Source organism: Strix aluco, chromosome 1 (assembly GCF_031877795.1).
Source record: "Strix aluco isolate bStrAlu1 chromosome 1, bStrAlu1.hap1, whole genome shotgun sequence".
Taxonomy (NCBI): Eukaryota; Metazoa; Chordata; class Aves; order Strigiformes; family Strigidae; genus Strix; species Strix aluco.
In genome coordinates this window covers 61,335,587-61,356,852 of record NC_133931.1, presented here as the reverse complement: position 1 = coordinate 61,356,852, position 21,266 = coordinate 61,335,587, and the positions used below count along the sequence as shown (strand labels likewise).

Below are 21,266 nucleotides of genomic sequence, written 5' to 3'. Positions count from 1 at the left end.
GTAAGTTGATGCTTCCCATTGAATTTCTAACAGTTACCTGTGCCACTGATGTTGTTACAGTAAAAAAAAAAAAATTCCTCTCCACCTAAAAAGCCCCAAAACCAACCAAAAAAAAATACTCCACCATCTTGTTTTGGCATTATCTTTGGTTTCTACTGGACTGTTTTGCTTTGAAATTCAGTAATATCAAGCATCTTTAGAAACAGAATTCTTAAAAACAGGTTAACAAACTTGGAATTAATTTAATTGCCGTTTTCTATGCAACTTTGTAAAAGTGTGTATATACAAGTATATATTTCAAATATATATATTATTAAAAGGAATTTCATGCACCAATTGATTTGACACATTTAGAGTGATTCAGGCAGTAAGTGCATACCTGAGTCTTCTGTTAACTTTTTGCGGGTTGCTGATTGCTTTTTCTTATTTTTAATTAGCTCTCTCTTCTCTTCAGTGTACCTGAAAGTCTTACATAAATGACAGTAGTGGTTACTATATAGGGTGAAGTGTGAGAGCAGTTGTTTGACAAGAGAAGTATGTGTAAATTTTTTTGCTTCATGTAATTTAAAAAAATCAATGAAAGACAAAACTTGTAGGAAAATACCAGTCCATATTATTATGTACTTGTTTATAATTCATATAGGGTATAGTTAAATAAAGACTTAATAATTTTGAGTACTTTTTACTATGAACATACAGGGTTTGTTAGCAGGTTATTGTTTAAACAAATACTATTCCTAATATATAATAAAACTTGTCAAGTTAGTTTTCTCAAAAAGGGGGCAGAGATGTTTGGCTTACTTATCTTTAAGGATGAATAATTATTGGCATATAGAGGCATAGAAAATTTAGTTTATGGTTACTTTATTTTTCCTGTGAGTTTCCTAAACTTGTATGGATTCAAAAAAAGCCTGTTAGAATTAGTAAAATTTCCTTGAATATTCTTAAAATGCAAGCATGCTACATCTCCTGTCAGCAGAGTACAGTAAACTGACCCAACACTTTATTGAAGCTTAATTAAACACATAAATTCAGAAGGTTTTGCAGGTCATTTGATACTTCTCAATTATAAAAAAGCATTAAAGAAGTGTATATATTTGTCTTTTACATGGACTAATCCCTAAGCAGTATAAATGCTGAATGTTTGGGATTTGGTTTGGGTGGTGGTCATGAGCAAATATTCCAAATGAACTGTGTGTTTACAAAGTAAATGACTGCTGTCATTTAGGAAAAAAAAAATTGTAAACAAATGTTAATTATTTTTACAAGTCAGTAAATTGGATATGGTGTAAATAAGTTTTTACTGCATAATTGCATTGTATTGCGTTATTGAGTTTTATATTTTGTTGACCACTACTATTATCTATTTGAAAAATTACCTTGTTTATCACTTGCTAAAAGGTGACTGTAATAAACCTGTGAAGACTGAGTAATTCTACATGTGCAAATATAGTTGTTGATTTCAATTCTGTTCTTTCTCTTTCCTATTTATCTAGCTTAAAAGGTGACTTGGCATACAACTATAGAGGACCTAGAACCAAAGATGATATAATTGAATTTGCTAATAGAGTGGCAGGGTAAGTATACTCTTCTGTGAGACTGCTTCTGGTGACTTAAAACCTCTGTAGTATTTTGAGGTGGGTCAGAAATTAAGTCTGTTTTGAAAAGAACAAGATACTGACATGAAGTGAAAAACTCTGCTATACATGTGGTTGCATGTGAGACTGTTGGTGAGTGGCATGGAGAAAGTAAGTAGAGGATGGCTAATCACAATCCCTTCTTTACAGTGCAAGAACTAAAGGCTTCCCAAAGTAGTGGAAACTATGAACAAATGGAACTTATGGAAGCTAGAAACAAGAATACTGACCTAAAGGTTGACTGACACATAGACATCATTATTAAGGCAGAATCTGTTTAATACTCTAAAGTTATTTTGGAAATATGAGTTTAATATATGCTTGTGCATCTGAAAAGTTGCAGCAGTTGGCAACGTAAGGAAATTGCTTTTACAGAATTGTTCCCAACAGTTTCTGTTGGCTTTTTCTTCCTTCCCTACAGTGGCCTGTGGCCTCAAAATGTTATAGACAGTAATCTTTGGGGAAAAAAAAAGAATCTCATTTCTTTCTTTCATTCTTAAATATAATTAAGAAGCATTCATGTAGATACGTAATATTATTATTGTTCAGAATTCTGTAGTTTAGGAATATCAATGATTTGTAATAATTTACCAGAATTTTGTAAGATTATTTATTTTAAGACCACATTTTCTAACTGCTGTGCTTGCATTCAGAATTTTATCTTTCAAATGATTGAGACTTATTGTGACTGGGAAGACCTTATTGTGGCCTTTCACTGTATAAAGAGGGCTTATAAGAAAGTTGGAGAGAGACTTTTTATCGGGTCCTGTACTGACAGGGTAAGGGGCAGTGGTTTTGAACTGAAAGAAGGTAGATTCATATTGGACATAAGGAAGACATTTTTTGCTATAAGGGTGGTGAGACACTGGAACAGGCTGCCCAGAGAAGCTGTGGATGCCCCCTCCCTGGAAGTGTTCAACCTGATCTTTGAGAGCAACCTGATCTAGTGGAAGGTGTCCCTGCCCACGTCAGGGGGCTTTGGAACTAGATGATCTTTAAGGTCCCTTGCAACCCAAGCCAATCTGTGATTCTGTGGCTAGTAAGTGGCATGCGTGTTTACATCATAGCAGCATTTTGTACTAAGATATTAATTTCAAATTTAAGTATGCTATTTGAGGAACATAATAAGTTAATTTTGGGGGGATTTTTAGTTTTTTTTTCTTTTAGTTGAAACTTTAATAAGAAATTGAAAAATGAAATGAATTTGCATATGGGAATGAAGGGTTTTTTTTAAAAAAAAACCCACAAAAAACTGTATGGCATTTTCTTGGGGACTTTTATTTGTTTGGATTTTGCAGCTTGCAGAAACAGATTTTACTTTCACTTTTTTTCTTTCCTCCCAGACCTCTCATCAGGCCACTTCCTAGCCAGCATATGTTCGAGCATGTGCAAAAGAGACATCGTGTACTTTTTGTGTATGTTGGTGGTGAATCTCCTTTAAAGGTTTGAAGCTTGATTAAATAAAGTTACTTCTTTTGGCTCTTCAGAGGTGTAGTTTAAAATATCTTCTAAAGGACTGAAGTGCATGCTTGTAATAAATTCTCACTTTTTTTTACATTTATTGAAGTGTTTTTACAATCTTGTTTCATAACCATATTTTCTAATTGCTCTCTGAAAATAAAATATGTCACAAAACTTTCATTTGAAGCATACTAGAAGTTCAGAAATTAAAAAACATTGTTTGTATTTTTGCAGGAAAAATACATTGAAGTTGCTTCAGAACTAATAGTTTATACGTACTTTTTTTCTGCCTCGGAAGATGTGCTGCCTGAGGTAAGCTGTTTCAGTTCCTACTATTTCCACAGAAATGATATAGTTCTCCTCAAATATATAATTTTGCTGTTTTGATGGCACAGAGATGACTTCTTACAATATATTTGGCTTTGATAAATTTCAAACTAATTACGTTACTGAAACATTTAATTTTTGAGTCTGTATGGGCGAAGAATACAAACCGAGAGTCAGTCTGTCATTGCTTTATATTGGCCAAATTACTTGTTCAGTCGTGTTAATAAACAGGAGATATGCAGAACTCAACATCGGCCGTACAGCCTGAGCAAGAAGGTAGATACTTTGATTTTTAGCCAACACAAAGCTCTTGTTGCTCCTGACAGCCCTTTCACCAGCCACTTTTATGAATAGTTTGAGGGTCTGTGGCATGGAGTACCGCTGGTACCCTAATAAAAGTTATTTTCATATTTATATCCTAAAGTTATTTTCACCTTGTGTAATACAGCTGATCAAAACATTAGTCTGCCCAGGAATCAACCGATCCAGTCTACTGTCTGCAGAATGCTCATGTGGCTCTCTGCAGGATTCTGTAACAAGGAGATTACTGGCAGTTAGTCACAAGGGTGGAAAAAATTGCTACTACTGTTGTTAGTCTAACCATTGTTGCTTATGTGTTGAAGCAAAATCAGGAGGCTTTTTCATTTATTGTTAACTCCAAGTAGGACCTAAGTCTGCTCCATGCCTGATAATGCATGACTTTGAAATTAGTTTGGGATTAGCAGGATGAGAACTAGCATAATTTAACTTTTTAGGCACCTGCATTTTCCAACATCATAAGTAGAACTGGTCTCATTAGAAATAGTGTATTGTTAGATCTCCAGAAGTCTTGTATCAAAAGCTGCCTTGATCTGAATATTGCACTTTAGCACCAGCTGAGCAAGAAAAGTACTGTTCACTCGTGCAGTGGAAAGAGTGTAAAAGGCTCAAACTCTCTGAGATTCTCTGATGACAGTGATGTAAGCAGTCAGCTGTTTTTCTCACTGAATGTAATTTGTCACAAATGTCAAATGTAAACTGAAGTAGTGATGGTATGCAGTATTCTATGGAGAGAAGCAAAAATGTTACGGATTCGTTGGTAGTTGTAATGAGGCTTTGCGTGACAGTATTCACTGTTAGACTTTGTTTCATCACCTTGGGTAATCTCATTCCAAGCTTCAGGCATCTTTTGCAAGCTATAAGCTGTACATAGTCATCTACCCTTTAAAGATGCTAAACTATGTTTTGGGCAAATAAAGAGAAGAAAGCATCATCTAGAGTTACCTTCTTGCTCATTCATACGAGCTGTTACATTGTAAACCTTCTGCTTTTACATTTAGATGTAAATGTAAAGATAATGCAGGATGATTACAGAAGGCATGTCATTTGGAAAGCGCTCATGGTACTGTGCTAACATGCTATCAGTGTTACTGTTTTACTCAACAATATTGACTGTCCATTTAGTAGAAGTATGATGACAACAGCACAAATGGGGAACAGAGAGCATGATTGATAAAACCGTTGTTATGATCTCCTATCTAAAGTTCATGTCCAGTCAATAAAATATTCTTCACGCCACTGCAGATCCTAGTAAAAATCCTGCTTCATTTACACTTTGTCAGATCTGCTTCTCAAAAATATGTTTATGTTGTGTTTTTTTTTAAATATGCGGAAGCTGATAAATTTATTTTAGTAAGCGTAGACAGAAAACATTTAAATGTATTTTGAGATTTTCCCCATGGACTACGTTTCCACATTTTAAGATTGTTTGTTTAAAAAACCTTGTAATCTTCCATGGATTAATGGGAACCACCTCTTTCAGTATGTGACGTTGCCAGAATTGCCTGCTGTTGTGGTCATCAAAGATGGAACTTACTTTGTTTATGATGGTAAGTAAAAGTGGACATTACCTTAAGACAAGGTATTTGAAATATATGTGGAGAAACTGGAACAGTTGGGATTTTTTTGAAGGTTGTGTTGGGGTTCTGGGAAATTCCCCTATTTTATGATAAATAATAGCCCCTTCATGAAGGAGAAGGGAAAAAACTAATTAGTTCTTATGGAACAAAATGCATTTGAGAAGGAATTGGTTTTAGCAATACTGAATTAGAAGTGATGATGTTTGCTTTATGTTATTAATAAGATGTGCCTTCTAATGTTGCTTTGCTGGCATTAATGCACTTATGAAAGTTACCCTTCACTCACTGTCCAAATTCATCGTATACAAAAGAGAAGAAAACTCTTACTGAAGAGGGGTCCCACATAAGATGAATTTACAGTTCCAAACAGTTAATCAGATTTTCTCTGACATGCTCTTCCTGACAGTCACATCTGTCTCGCTCAAGTTAATTTGAATTTTTTCAAGTGTGTACTCTGCTCAGAGATTGCATAAAAGGGTCCAGTTTGAACTTTTTGTGCCTTGGCAATACTAACCGTGTACTTTTTTAGTACAGCAAGCCTTTCTTCAAAAACTGAAGGAGCAGGAAACTGGTTCTGCCTTTATTCCCAGTATTAAAATTTTGAGGGCCTTAACTGATAGCTTTGAGTATCATGTGACTTTGACATTTGTGATGCTTGACTGTTGGTAGTGGGAAAGGATCAGACAGCATAACCTCTCCCTGTGTAACTGGTGGAGTTTTACCATGTGTACGTAGAACGGTTGACCATTCAGTCTGATCTCGTTTTCTGAAAGTGTCCCTCAGAGAGATTAAGGAGATGTGGACTGTTATCACTGGAGCCGTTGATACACAATTTTAGGCTGGATAAACTGGCTTGTTTGTGTAGGCTGTAGAATGGTCACCTAAAACCAGTAATGTTTTATAACACCACTGACAGCAGTACACCTGCCATTTATATAAAAAGTGTATATCCATATGTGTGGATATCCATATATAAGTGCTAGATTACACTCAGTCTATACTGTAAAGCCCATGCTTTATAGTCTGTTAGATGCACGATACACACATGTACTTATATTGCATATCATGGGTTGGCTTATAGGTACACAGCTTATTTACAAAAACATCTACTCTGGGTTTAGGTTGTTTTACATGCACGTTTTTATTTTTAAGTTGAAAACGTATCACTCAAAGATTATTCTGGTGTTTAAATTTCTGCAGATCATTAGTACCACAGCAAAATACTCCAGATGGGCTGTGAAGGATATTCTTTGTGATTTCATAGAACGGCTGTACTTGTCTTCCTTTTCAGTCTGTTGCCTTATCAATCATTCTCCAGATAAAAATTCACTCTATAGCCTCCTTGATTTGTATTTGATTTTTTTTTTTTTTAAATGGCCTTGGAGAAGAAAAGCTTGTCAAAAAGAAACACTTCTGAATTGCTTTTTGCTGTGTGGCCTGCTTGCTTTTTCCACGCTTTTCAAGGCAAACACAAAGCTTGTAATAATCCAGGTTTCTAATTTACTTTGTAAAAATTTTACTCTTTATAATAGCAACATTATTGTAAATCAAGTTATGAAGTATAAGAGACTGGAAAAGGTTATATGTGCAACTATTATGATTGGGCAAAAATTTGAAGAGCTTGCTATAAGAAAAAGCTTTTTAGCAAAATCCATTTCAGTGCTCTGGCCTTGTCTGGTATGTGTTTTGGGTTTTTTTTCCCCATAGTGGGGGAGTGGGATGCAGATCTATGTGAAGCTTTACGCTTGGAATTGCTTGCTATGTTCTTAAGACAATTAATTGTTAACTTGAAGTTATTGCTAATTCACTATATACAATAGGATTTAACACAAATTTATTTAATGTGCATTTATATATGTGTGTATATGTTTGTATACTTTTTTACTTGTTATTAAGATGTAATTTTAAGTATTGGTGATATGTGTTGGAATTTGATTCTTTACATGTTAAAACATCTATCATCTGAAACTGTCCTTCAGTATAACTAATTCTGAATCATCTGTAAATACTTGTACATTTACATTCACAATACTGTTAATGCATCTACTTTTTCTTGGTTTCTTTCTATTTCATTTAAGGAGTCTCACAAATACTGATTTTTGTATCTCTTTATTTGTTTTGAAACTTGATGCCTCCACTTTAAAAACAGGGACAGAAACTGTTCCTTTCTGTACTGGGTCACAGTTACCTTAATAGAATCATAGAATGGTTTGGGTGGGAAGAGTCCTTAAAGAACATCTAAAGGGACACCTTCCACTAGACCAGGTTGCTCAAAGCCCCATCCAGTCTGGCCTTGAACACTTCCAGGGAGTGGATGCCCCAGCTTCTCTGGGCAACTTGTTCCAGTGTCTCACCACCCTCACAGTAAAGAATTTCTTCCTTATATCTGATCTGAACCTACCCTCTTTTGGTTTAAAACTGTTACCCCTGAACCTATCACTACACTCCCTGATAAAGAGTCCCTTCCCATCTTTCCTGTAGGCCCCCTTTAAGTACTGGAAAGCCTACTGCTATAAGGGGTCTCCCCAGAGCCTTCTCTTCTCCAGGCTGAACAACCCCAACTCTCTCAGCCTGACCTCATAAGGGAGGTGCTCCAGCCCCCTCATCATCTTCGTGGCCCTCCTCTGGAATCGCTCCAGCAGGTCCATGTCCTTCTTACGTGGGGGGCCCCAGAGCTGAACAGGTGGGGTCCAACAAGAGCAGAGTAGAGGGGGAGAATCCCCTCCCTTGACCTGCTGGCCACACTTCTCTTGATGCAGCTCAGGATACAGTTGGCTTTCTGGGCTGTGAGTGCCCATTGCTGGCTCATGGTCAGTTTTATATCCACTGATACCCCCAAATCCTTCTCCACAGGGCTGCTCTCAATCCACTCATCACCCAGCCTGGATTTGTGCTTGGGATTGCCCTGACCCATGTGCAGGACCTTGCACTTGGCCTTGTTGAACTTCATGAGGTTCACATGGGCCCACCTCTCAAGCCTGTCAGGGTCCCTCTGGATGGCACATCCCTTCCCTCCAGCGTGTTGACTGCACCACACAGCTTGGTGTCATCAGCAAACATGCTGAGGGTGCACTCAGTCCCCCTGTCCATGTCACCAGCAAAGATGTTAAACAGCACTGGTCCCAGTACTGACTCTTGAGGAACCCATTTCTAGACTAGTATTGTTATCCTTGATTTGGGAATAAATAATCATTAAATCAGCTTTTTATGCTTTGCTATAAAACACTTTTTGTTCAACATTTGAAAATAGTTTTAGAATTTTTAGAACTGAAATGTCTAGAAATGTGTGAGATCTTGTTTAATAAAAGGAAAAAGGGGAAAAAAAATAGTGTTTGCTGCTATAGTACTGAGAGAAGTAAATCTGATTGTCCACCTTACAAAAAAAAAAGAACAATTTTTAATGCATTCTTTTTCTCTCTCTTTTTTTTTTTTTTTTTTTTTTTTTTTTTTAGAGTATGAAGATGGTGATTTGTCTTCCTGGATAAATAGAGAAAGATTTCAAGGCTATCTCAATGTAGATGGCTTTACGCTGTATGAACTTGGAGATACAGGTGAGATGCTGCTACCACTAAGCTTTTTGGCATCTCTTGTATTTAACACTAAGAAAAATTATAGACCACTAAGAATGTGTCTTCTAAACCTCAAAAATTAATTAATCTCAGAGCTAAGAGTTACTAATGCCAGTGTTTTTGGTGTTGGTGAGACTTGTCCTATTGATTAGAGGCTTTATCCAAAGCCTACACTAGTCCTTTCCTCACAACATAAAAATTAGTATGTCTAATGCTATAGTATTCACAATAAATTAGTAGGACTTTTAAGAGCAGCTGAGGTTTTGCATAAATTACATCTTAACTCTTGGAATACCTACAGGGAATTTTACGACTAGATTTAGAATTATCAAATATGGGAGGGTTTAGATATGTCTTGCATCTCATGGGTTCAGATACCTTTCAAGTAGATATGTTAAGGAAGGGAGGAGAGCATGTACTAAAGTGGACCTGTCCTGGAATGCTTTAACTTTTCTCTAGTAATCTTCTTTTGCAAGCCAAATGAAAGCTTTGCAGCCAGGTAACTTCTGGAATAGGCAAATGACTTGTACTGCTCTTATGGTACACGTACTCTGAAGTAGCAGAAGAAAGTAAGCATTGATTTTTCCAGGCCAGGATACCGTATAATCTACATTTATATCTACATAATCTACATTTACAGAAGTGCTGTTACAAATTGTTTAAATGTAGTATATTTCTTCCTGTTACATTTTTGTCTAACAATTTCTCAAATTAAAAAAAAAAAAAAAAAGACTTCATTAATACAGTGGAGAAGCCATCATTTATTTTTAAGAGCTTTATGTATAAATACTCAGTACCTGGAATTTATCTATGTTATCTTTTCCAGTCTAAAAAGTAGCTGTCTCCTGGTGTATTCACTAGGTAGCATCTTAGGGTGTGGAAAGAAATGGGGAAAAGTGAGAATTGAGGTATGGAAGAAGCAGGGTGGGGGGAAGCTATAGCTATTTCACAAGAAAGTCTGGGAACGAATTGTTGTTCTTGCTGTCAAAACTCTTCAGTATTACTTGAACAAGAGTGAGGTGGTTTTTTTGAGGGTAATGTTTCCTATGGCATGGTGATAGGTTGGCACTGAGCAATAGATTGACTTGGTAAGGAGGGTTTGGAGTGAACAATGGCGCCTACAGAGACTTAACAAACTTTGTTCTGAGCTCTGGAGGCTTTAGTTAATCCAGCTGATGACTACACTGTTAATAGATCTGTTTTCCTAACAGGGAGTGCTTGTTCTGGAGAACCTTTGTCCATCTTTCTAAACATATTTTGATGTGGTTCACCTTAGGAGTCTTTGAGTTTATTTTATTTTTAATCAGAAAAAATTCACAAAGTAAATCCTGAAAAGATCAGTATATTCTGGTGTTTGGTCTTTAAGCTTCTCTCACAGAGGTCTGTGAACTAAGTTGTTTTTCTGATGTAATGAATTCTGGGCTCTGCCAGTAAATTTTCCATGCTTTTTTCCATAAAGATAATACTCCAAATTTTCAATAGTGTAAAAAATAGCCATTACTGAATCCATACAATAGTGATTCAATCACTTGGAATCAGCTTGTAATGGCCATTACATAATAAAGGTTTCCATACATATTTAGGTATATGCAAATATGCAGCTTAAGTAGGGAATTAATTTTTATCTGTGTTTTTTCCCCCTTTTAACTTCTTTCTGTAGGTTGGCTTTTCATATAACGCTAGTGGTGCGGCGTTAGGCCATATCTTAATTTATTTTCAGTAGCTTTAAGAAAACCACAGTTTGGTCGGCTGGAAAAGGCTATTTGGCATTGAGGTTTATACTTAAAACTAATTCCTGTCTCTGGACCGTATCTGATCTAGGTTGGAGTATTTTCCATCTGAGAATGTGTGTTTCTTTTTAAATGGTTTCAAGTGTTTTATTTCTTATTTTAGGAAAACTTGTGGCTATTGCAGTCATTGATGATAAAAACTCTTCAGTGGAACATACCAGGTACAGAATTGAGTATTGGTGACACTATGGGAGAAATGTGCTGGTACGACATGGAGAACTTTGGAAGTTTCTTAAATATCAAGAAATGCCAGATTAAATGTAATGGTTTTAAATTGGGGATGTTCTGTAATTTATGACTTCAGCCTACTGAATTTACCTAATTTGTGGCTCTGTTGAAGCACGTATGAGTTCAATGAGATGATGGGAGTTCCTGTATCGCTCTTCTGCCGCTTGTTAATGAGATCACAGGAGCAAATGGTGATCGCATAGCTTTTTAAAGCTATTGTGTCACCTTTTAAACACAGACGAGAGCATTTGAGTTCAGATGACTTTGAGATGAACTTAAATTTAAACAAATTGCTGTTCTTCAGCTCAGTTACATTAAAATTAATTTAGTGATGCTTGTATAGTAGTTGTCTGTGGAACTTATATTAAGAAGGGGCATTTTCAGTTGGGTTGGAGTTTGCTGAAGATACTGAGAGGAACAAGACCTTCCCCTGTCCCCTTATGGTTGCGTACATAATTAGTCTAAGAAAATACTGTTCAAGCACTGTGTGTGCTATTTTCGTGGATCTCTTTGGATTTTCTTCAGAGTCACAGTGCTGCATCTTCAGAAGGCAATAGGTGGAGTGAAACAGCCTGACTTGTATGTCTTTTTTTCTCGTGTTAAGACTGTGGTAGATAGCCTTTCAACACTTAGAAACCAACCAAGGTGAAAAAGGTCTCTTTTGTTAATGGAATAGGGAATTCTTTCTGCTGATGAGGTACTATTAGGGAAATCTCAATATTTATTGTTTGTATTCTAGCAGAGTATATCCTGTATTATCAATGTCACTTTTTTCCCCTCCAGACTAAAATCTATTATTCAGGAAGTTGCTAGAGATTATCGAGATCACTTCCACAGGTAGGCACACATGGTACTATGTTATCTTAAATGAACTTCTGCATTTACATTTCTGAGACAGCAGTCATTTTTCTGCTACATGAAAAATGTTATAGTGCCTGCTTTTATATTCATATACTGATATTTAATAAGACCATTCCATTAACTGAGTGTGTTTTGGGATACTGACTGTCTTGTAGATTGTCAGTTTTTGCATTACATTGCTGAGTGTGTGCTCTCATCTTCAGTTACAGGAAAAATATTTAAGGAAGAACTTTTGCGGAAACCCACTATTCTGTTTTCTTTCTCATCCTGTTTTTCACTGCCTCTCTTACAGGGATTTCCAGTTTGGCCATATGGATGGAAATGATTACATTAATAGTTTACTAATGGAGTAAGTAAATTCTTTGAATATTCTTTCTTCTCTTGTATTTGCTGCTAAGTATATTTAATTGAAAAAAAATCTTATGAAGAATTCCTGCCTTTCACAGGTTAAAAATAAATTGCTGTCCTCAGAATTCAGCATGTATCATAGTATCAGTTGTTTGTTAAATTAAACTGCATAATTAATGTTAGAAATTTGGCTTACTGGTAATGCTGATTAGCAAAGCTTATCTTTTAGGTCTGCTTGCTTAAATTGATTGTTAGAACTGTGTGGGTTTTTTTTTCTTTGTTAAATTTACAGGGTGCTAGACAAATTAAAAGTTATGTCAATTTGTAACAGGAAATGTAAATAATGGTTATACATTATGAGTTTTATTTCTGGAGAGGCACATTTCATTCTTGATGCTTTTTTAAGACATGCATAGAAAAATTCTTCTGCAGAGAAGCAGCATAAAATGCATGGAACATGCTGTATGCACTTTATGTACATGGAACATTTTGAAATACGTAAGTAGTTTAACAAGATGCCTGTCATTTGCCCTTCTTATGATGCTTGTCTAAAAGTGCATAATTAGAGATTTAAGTTGCTTGGCATTTACAGTTCACTACTTGTTCTCCTCTGGCCTTTTTGAGTGAAAGAAGGGAAAAACAGGTCAATATGCCAGCCCTGTAAGTGTTCCAGACGCCTTTCCTGGGAATCAAAGCATGAACAAAGCATGTGTTCATGCCCCTAAAGGTTCTAGGAGCTTCATGGGGACTTGGTAGTCACAAGATCTGTATTTCTGTGAAATGTCTGTAGATTAATGCCTGAATATAATTCGTCTAAAACCAGATATTTCTCAAGTGAAACTGAGTGATATGATTGATCTGGTGATTTATAGCTGCCAAAAGTGAGACCTCCCTCACTTCATTAATTGCTGCTTCTGTGCAGGCTCTCATGTCTGACTGTCTGCTGAGCTGTTCCAGCCTGTTTATCTGGTAGAAAAGTGTTTGATTTTTTTTTTTGGCTAAGCAAGTAGGGGAGGTTTTTTTCTGATCCAACAAAACCCTTAAATATCTTCCCATGTATTCTGCTGAGTACCAGAACTGATGTGTGAAGAAGCAGGGGAGGGAGATGAGGCCCCTGAGAGGAAGAAAATGAAGGGGAAGAAGACAGAACTGCCACTTAACAGTGTTAGTGATCTAGTGGCAAGATCTGTTCAGCTGGATTGTTTAACTTAATCTGCAAAATGCCTGATTTTATAATTTGTAGTATATAGGAAATTGCTTTTAGAGTGCTCACAGGCTTTTAATTATTTCCTAAACAGAGTGTATACATTTCCAGCATAAGTGGAAAGCAGCAAAAGAATTCAGCAAAATATGTTCAGTGTTAATAAGTGGTTACTTGAATGATGTGTAAAACCGTACTGCAAGGGTTTCAGTTTTCCACTAGATGGCAACAAGTGGAAACAGAAAAGGCCTCCTGAATAGCAAGAAATCTATTGCAGAGTACTTTTTTACTGTGCTAGATGCACGTAGGAACAAATTCTGTTTCTTCACAAAAGGCAAAATATTGTATGATTCGTGGGGATAGAAGTAGTAGTCCCTGATAGAAGTACACTTATGAACTTGGCTGTAACTCCACTAGTAGACATCATAATTTATATGACTCTTTGGCAGTGAATAAATGTGCTTTTGTTGGATTAAAAATGGTATAGTTAAAACTCTGTTTTCTTATTTTGTGCATAATATGCATTTTACTGAAAGCAAAGACACATCTTTGTGTAAGCTAAGGTATATAGCATCACTGGAATGTCAGCTATAGGTGTATGAAGAGTATTAATTCCTCAGCTCTTGGAAGAAACATATTAAACATGTTTTTATTAATCTCTGTACAGTGTATAACACTTGTATATGGAGTTTATCTTTCAATTGCTCTATAACCAACTATAAGAACCTCAGTTGCCAGACTGTTAAATGCAATAGCTGCACTTTTTTGGTGGGGGAGGGGGATCTTTTCTGCATCCAAGTAATAAAACTTGTTCTGTTTTGGCTGGGATGAGGTATTTTGGCAGAGGTTGATAACTTCTTACCAGGCACTTGTAAAAACACCTGACTCTCTTGATTGTCTCCTACTTACTTGTTCCTAATAAATAGAGAATAAAAATGTCAAAGGAAAATTGTATTTAGAAAATCTTATGTTGCAGTTTGTCACTATTGACAAAGTTTTGTTTGGTTGGTTTTTTTTTAAGGTTCCTTTGAAAGGTTGAAATTACTTTATTGTCGCTGTAGTTGGCCTTAGGTTTTCTGAGGTGCCACCATGCTTTCAGCTTGACTACTAGGAAGGTGGTCTGCACCTTAAGTTCTCAAGTATTCGGCTTTCTAGGAGTTTAGAAAATGTTCATGTATTAAAATTATTCACTTTTAGGTTTGCAATTGAATTTAAATTAAAACAAGTGAACAAACAAAACACCTAAAATGTGTGAGAAAATGTAGAATAATTTCTATGACTTCAAAGAAAAATGGAATCTGGAGTAAATGCTAAACAATATTTCCATGAAATATGGTTATGGATTGATAGCCACAGTTAAGGCTGAAGTCATCATCAGCATTACATGGATTACAAATGCGCATAGATGGGGCACCATTACACAAGGGTGAAAATGTAGAAAAACAAAGTTTGCGTTGCTTCTGCTGTGAAGGAAGGCCACCTGGTATTTAAATTCATTATTGACAGAACTGTAGAAAATTAACAAAGAGTACAGGAAATTTTTCACCTTATTTAATGTATTTTAAGTCTTTCTTGTTGAACAATATACTTGTGCAGTATTAAATTTCCCTAAACCTGATTTAATTTTGAATTTAGGGCTAATTTGAACAGTAGATTTTAGTGGTTTATCTCCAGAGATAATTTCTAACCTTTTTTCTTTTTTTTTTTTTCCCCCTTCTTTCTTTCTGAGTCTGTGATACAAAACAATACTTACACATGTGAAGGTCAATTGCTGAGTAATATCTGTTTAAAAACTGTAGCTTATCTGCTGTATCTAAAAGAGATGTAGAAAAACTTTGATTGGTATGGCTTATTCTGTTGACTTGACAGGTAGAGGTTGATTGATGGAGCTGATCAGTTGGACCATGGCTGGATGGAATTGAGTTTTTGTATTGTACTTTTGTCTTTGTGCACTAAAACATTGAATGTGTTGTGCTAACAGTACATTTCATGTAGAAGGCAATTCTCTATGATCTGTTACTAATTGGCAAGTCATAAGGTACCTGATTTGCAGTCACTATGTGTATGTAAAATACACTAAACTTCAAATAACGTCACTGACACAGATGTGAAGGAAAAAATATTTAAAACATGCTTGTACCGTTCAGGTGATTCTCTTCCTCTTTCCCTCTTGCGTTTAAGGAAGTGCTATAAGGAACACTCATGAAATAAAGATTAATGGATGCCCTTTTAGATGATGTAGGAATTATTTGAATTGCAGTGTTTTACACGGTAGTTCTTTAAATGTATAAACTGTCTGTTTTATGTTTCCAGTGACTTGACAATCCCTACTATTGTTGTATTGAATACCTCCAATCAGCAGTATTTTCTACCAGATAGGCACATTGAGAACACAGAAGACATGGTTCAGTTTATTAACAATATCTTGGATGGTACAGCTGAAGTAAGTCTTCATTGTGACTTGGAATATATTGGTTAGTGTATATTTCCTTAGATGCTAAACTAGGGAATAAAATTTGGTTACTCTGATTGTTATGCCATGTGTTTGCCATCTTCCTGTCCTGTGTCATGTCTTGGGTGCTGTCAGTGAATATGTGATTGTGAATTCTTGAGGTGTGCTGTTGCTTGCTGCTCTGATTGCAGAACCTCTTGTAGAAAGCAAGCTTTTCTCTGTTTATAGCATAGTGTTAGTGGACTTCTCTTGATAGTCCTTTTAGTGGTGTCACAGGTAAATGGAGAGTTTTTATTAATCTGGTTTGCTTTAAATGCATTTGTTGAAAATTTTCTTTATAGTGCATAATTCAACTCTACCCTTTCTTTTGGGCAGTAAATTAATAATTTCAATAGCCTGATGAATGATAGGTTCAGGTTCAAAAAACAGTGGTATACTTGCTTTGCATATTGCAAACAGACACAAGTTTACCCCTCTCTCTCTCACTGCTCTAAAGCTAAAAATGAGCTGTGTTTTGTTAAAATGACAAAATTAGTAAATTCTTCTGGAATTGACGGCTTGGACAATTTTTTAACGTTGGCAAAACAAACTCAGGTTTGCGTATTCCTTCAGTGTACTGTAAGTTGGGCAGAAGGCTATGTTGTGTGGATGAGGAAAGAGATCATGGATCAGAGCCTTCATTTGTGCTTACAGGGCAGGAAGGCTTTGCCACAAAGGAGGACAGTGCTAACAAATCATTTCGCTGCCTTCTGGGAGAAGCCTATGCTGGTTTAAGCCCCAGTTCACTGTACACTGAATACTTACTGCATTCAGTGAATCCTCCTTTACGTTACGCCAGCAGTTTTAGATCATCATGTGGTACTGACAAGTAATGCTGTAGATCGTTTCAGTCATATGGGGTACTTCGGTTTATTTAATATGATAAATTGATACAGCAACATAATATAGGTGGATTATGCTTGCTGTTCATGACTGTACCAGCCATGCTTCTAGTTGCAAAGTGAGGGGTGTTCCTGTAATTTATTTGGTGGTTCTTTGTTCTTTAATTCTCAATTTTTTTTTTAATGCTTTAATTGCATTGAATTACGTTATCAACACCTGTTTGACTCTAAGTATATCTTTCTGGTTGAAACTACAAATGACATTGGTTTCTGTCTGGTTTTTAACTTTGAGGAAATTTGTTTGTGATGCCTTGTGGTTTTTGCCATAGTGTCACTTAGGTCTTTCTACCTTTTGTTTGCAGTATTTCAGCTAGGTTGATTAACGTCTGTCTAAATTCCCATCTCTATATGTATGTGAGAGTGCTAATACAAGACAGATAATACAGGATGTGACTTCATGAATTTTTCATGAGACTATTGAAATGTTTATCCATGCTTGAGAAGTTGGAGTGTCTGGGCATCATGAGATGCAAGAATAATTACTTTTCATTTCCTTCTAAAGGGACTTATGATTGCAAGGTCTGAAGAATGAACTTTTGGAATCATAACTGAAAAGTGTCAGCAGTTTTGACATGGTTCCATTTGAAATTTCAGGCACAAGGTGGTGATGGACTTCTGCAGCGAATCAAGAGAATAATCTATGATGCCAAGTCCACTGTAGTGGTAAGTTTTATTTTTTGTTAAATTAGATGGCGCCCTTGTCAGTCAAGATGCAAATATTTTCAGAGGGTTTAGAAACATTTTTATATAACTTTGCTTACATTATATGTATTGTGTGTATATGTTATAGGTATATATACATTAGATTTAAGCCATACGAACTTCCTGATTATAGTTTCTAATAGTATTTTCCAGCGTGCTAAATATTCAACATATGTTAGTTTCTTCATAATCATCTTTCTTATAGGTTAATTATGCTTAACAGAACTTTGTTGGGAAGATGTACACAAATCCATTTCTTCACTTACCCTACACAAGCAAAAAAACCTGTGCTGTGAATTTAAATTGAAATTGACATGTTTTTGTATGAGTGGCTTCCAAACTTCTGTGAATGTGCAACATTTAGCCATCAGTTTCTGAAACCAGAAGTCCTTCCTTCTGTGACATTGAACTACTCTTCAGTAGGAAGCTGTCTAATAACAGAATGTTTCTGCAGATCTCTTACTACTCAAACTAATTTTTGAGAATGAGACACGAATAAGAGATGAAACTGGTTGCTTCAAAGTGTTATTTTAACACTCTTAGAACAATTGTTTCTCAAGCTTCGAACAATGAATTGAATATACAGTTGGCATGTTAACTATCTCAATGCAACACTATAATATTTGAACTTCTAAATCTTTTTTTATGGACTTATAGTAGGGATTTTTAAAATGAGGACTTACCCTTTCTGAAAAAACAAAAAAACTGCAAAAAACCTGACTGCCATTTTGAATGTTTCTGAATAAATACACAGAGTAATAAGAGAAGTAATGTGGTAATTTTGTATATTCACTGAAAGTGTTTTTTACTTCAAATTTGTGTTTCAACAGTCTGTGTTCAAGAGTTCACCACTTCTGGGATGCTTTCTCTTTGGGTTGCCCCTGGGGGTCATCAGCATTATGTGTTATGGAATCTGCACGGCTGATACAGATGGAGGGGTAGATGAACATGAGGCAGCTAAAAAAGAAAACGGTGATCGGGAGCTCACAGACGAAGGCAGTGAGGAAGAACAAGAGGAGGAAAAGAATGGAAAATATACAGAACTTTCAGATGGAGAGCTTAAACAGAAAGACATAATTGAAAAGAAAAAAGACTAACTTGTTTAGCAAAAGAATTCTCTAGAATTTCCAAATAGACTTATTTATTGAAGGTAGTCATTTATTGATGATCTTCATGAAAGAGGACCCTTTTATCTGCATTATGGTAGTTCTGACTTGCATGTATTCAAATTTTCTTGGAAATTGACATTTAAAAAAATTGTCTTTAATAGATAACAAAGAGCAGTTTAAACTGAAGAAATTTGCAGGTACAACTGTACACTGTTTTTTTTGAGTAGCTTTGAACTGTTCATTTCCAGAACAATGAAATGTTATTTGACCTTGGTGTATGTGATGTACTATTAATATAGCCCAGCTCAACACTCATTCGTATAAAATTAAGGCTGAAAACTAAGGAAGATTAAGAGATCTGTAAAGTCTTTCAGAGCCTGATAGCTAAAGACAACTTAGTATTTTCCAAGAAGTCATGTGTTCTACCTGTTGCACATTATTTTGGAAAAAAACCCAAAACTTTTCTATTTTCTCAAGTTAAATATAAATTGTTAGGAATTAGAGGACTGTTTTACCATGTAATAATATAATTATTGGCAGTCAAGAATGTTTACTTGATATAGGATGTGGGGGTTATGCTAAATTAAGTCTTAGCGCTTTAGCAGCTAAAAACATCAGAAAACTACGATACAGACCTTTTAGAAGCCTGTTAAATTGTTTTGTATGAGTGCTTACACAAATTTACAGTGCAAATGATCCTTAAGTTTTCTGAATCCACAGTACACCTTGGTAGGGGAAGACATAAACACACTCTATTTTGCATAACTCTAATGACAAGCTTTTTGAATGGTGTAAATTTATTTTACAGTTTTTAATGAGATTGTTAAATATCTTTTGAGGTAGTTGGTGTTGATACTTTTGTTTGAGACTGTTACCTACTCAGAAAGAGGGTGTTAAAGGAGCATAATATTAACATTCATAGCGATTGGTTAGTATAATGCATTTTTGTTACCTGTTTAATCCTAAAAGTCACTTTTAATACAACCCTGTGACTGTGAAAAGGACTAACTTGTGTCCAGGGTTGTAATCGTCAAGGATAAGCTATGAAGCAGCCTTTGGTGTCAATTTCATGGAGAGGACCACAGAAACAAAACTTGCATTGCTCTTCCTCTTAGTATTCGTGCTGGGTTTCTTCTTTCCTTTTTTTTAGGCTATATAATCTGTATAATACAGATTATAATGTCCTCCTTATAAGGCAGCTTGATCACATAAGAAATGACTATGCTATAGCACTAAATTAAGGAACTTTAAATAAAAAACATGGATAAGCTTAAATAGACAAGTTCTGTGTTTCAGTAAACCTGATGATGATAGAAATCATAACCAGGGAAAACGTATTGCATTCTTTTTCCTTGTAGGAAAGAAACTTGTTTCTTCTATTTAAGTAGCTTGGTAACAGCTGGCTTCATGTTGCAGTGCAGAGTACAGTAAAGAGATGCCTGACTTCAAAGAGTTTTTTTGGTTATCAACCAATATAAACAATATCTTAAGGAGATCCATTTCTGATTTTGAGTCTGAACTTTTACCTTTAGGAAGGAGAGGAAAAAAAAAAAAAGACTACATAGAATACTGAGTAGCAGGTGTCTGATATGGGTATTTTTCCCTTTTTTGTTTTCTCCTTTTTCCTTCTATGAATTGCCTTTTTAAATTTTTTGTCATTATAGCTAGTTGTATGTAGTGACTGCTTTTTGTTTTGTTTTGGTTATTTTTGGCAGAATCTTTGAGGTGTAGTTTTAGCATATATTTGAAGAGTGAGATGCTTAAAAATGTGTTTAGAAAGTTTTTTAACACAGTGTAGAGCTCTTGAGTTGTTTTTTAAAAAAAAAATCACTTAATGACAAGCCTGTGAATTTCTTTGGACTTCAGCATGACTCAGTGCTGATAGTCAAAATGTAGGACTGTTAAGGCAGTAATATAACTTCTTGATTTGTCTCTTCTTAAGATTTCAACTACAGATGAATTACATATTTAATTTTGTCTCAGGCTGGAAATGTGCAGCTTTTGACTTAAAAAACCTGAAGTGTTCACTGGAACACTGCTTTTCCTTCTATGGTGTGTAATAAAAAAAATTAATTCTGAGTTCTGCTGCACTGCTAAGAACGGTTTCAACTATGAGCCTTTATTTTTGTGGATATTTTTGTTTGTGTTTATAATCAGTAGTAGCCAAATAACTTGCTGAGAAATCTTCTGATATGTGGACTTGAATATGATAAATACTGTGTAAGAAACAGATCACACTGGGATCTGTTAAACCTGTAGCACTTAACTGGTAGAGTTAGGAGGAAAGCATGTGTCTCGGTCACTTCTGAACTGTAGTATCAATCAGATATGTACTGAACTGTTGAAAATTAAACTTGAAATGTACTGCCGTTTTCACAAAATCCTTCTCCCAGCTATATTCAACAAGACGCAGGGAAAACATACAAGTCATATACTGGGTGTCAGAAGTGATGTGAAATTAAGGGTTTTGCTGTGGTCATGCAAGTAATCTAGAATGCTGTCTAAGGGGGGATCTGGCATTTTACTTTTTTTCTTCAGTCTCTAAAGGTTTCTTAAAGCAACTTCACTGTAGTGACTTTGAATTCACAAAATAATGCTGCTTTTTTAAGTCAAGTGTAACCCTTTTGTTTTTCTGTAATAAAAATATTTAGAAGAGCTTGTTTCCTTTGCTTAATTTGTGTTGTGTTAAGCTTAGACATTACACATTGTGTAGGAGGCTGTTTCCTGGGACACTCACTGTAA

General features: G+C 35.5%; 1 protein-coding gene across 4 annotated transcripts in view; it reads left to right on the top strand.

The window, feature by feature from the left end:
- TMX3 (thioredoxin related transmembrane protein 3) overlaps nucleotides 1-21,179 on the top strand; it is a 30,419-nt gene extending 9,240 nt beyond the window's left edge. The window contains exons 6-16 of one of the 4 annotated variants that reach the window (XM_074822770.1): nucleotides 1,497-1,577; nucleotides 2,981-3,080; nucleotides 3,333-3,410; nucleotides 5,227-5,293; nucleotides 8,776-8,874; nucleotides 10,786-10,843; nucleotides 11,694-11,747; nucleotides 12,064-12,120; nucleotides 15,634-15,763; nucleotides 17,308-17,376; nucleotides 18,246-21,179. In XM_074822770.1, coding sequence (XP_074678871.1) covers nucleotides 1,497-1,577; nucleotides 2,981-3,080; nucleotides 3,333-3,410; nucleotides 5,227-5,293; nucleotides 8,776-8,874; nucleotides 10,786-10,843; nucleotides 11,694-11,747; nucleotides 12,064-12,120; nucleotides 15,634-15,763; nucleotides 17,308-17,376; nucleotides 18,246-18,512 — 1,060 coding nt within the window. In that variant the 3' untranslated portion in view covers nucleotides 18,513-21,179. The other 3 variants (XM_074822795.1, XM_074822787.1, XM_074822777.1) reach the window with 3 other exon arrangements.
- Nucleotides 21,180-21,266: the final 87 nt, after the last annotated feature.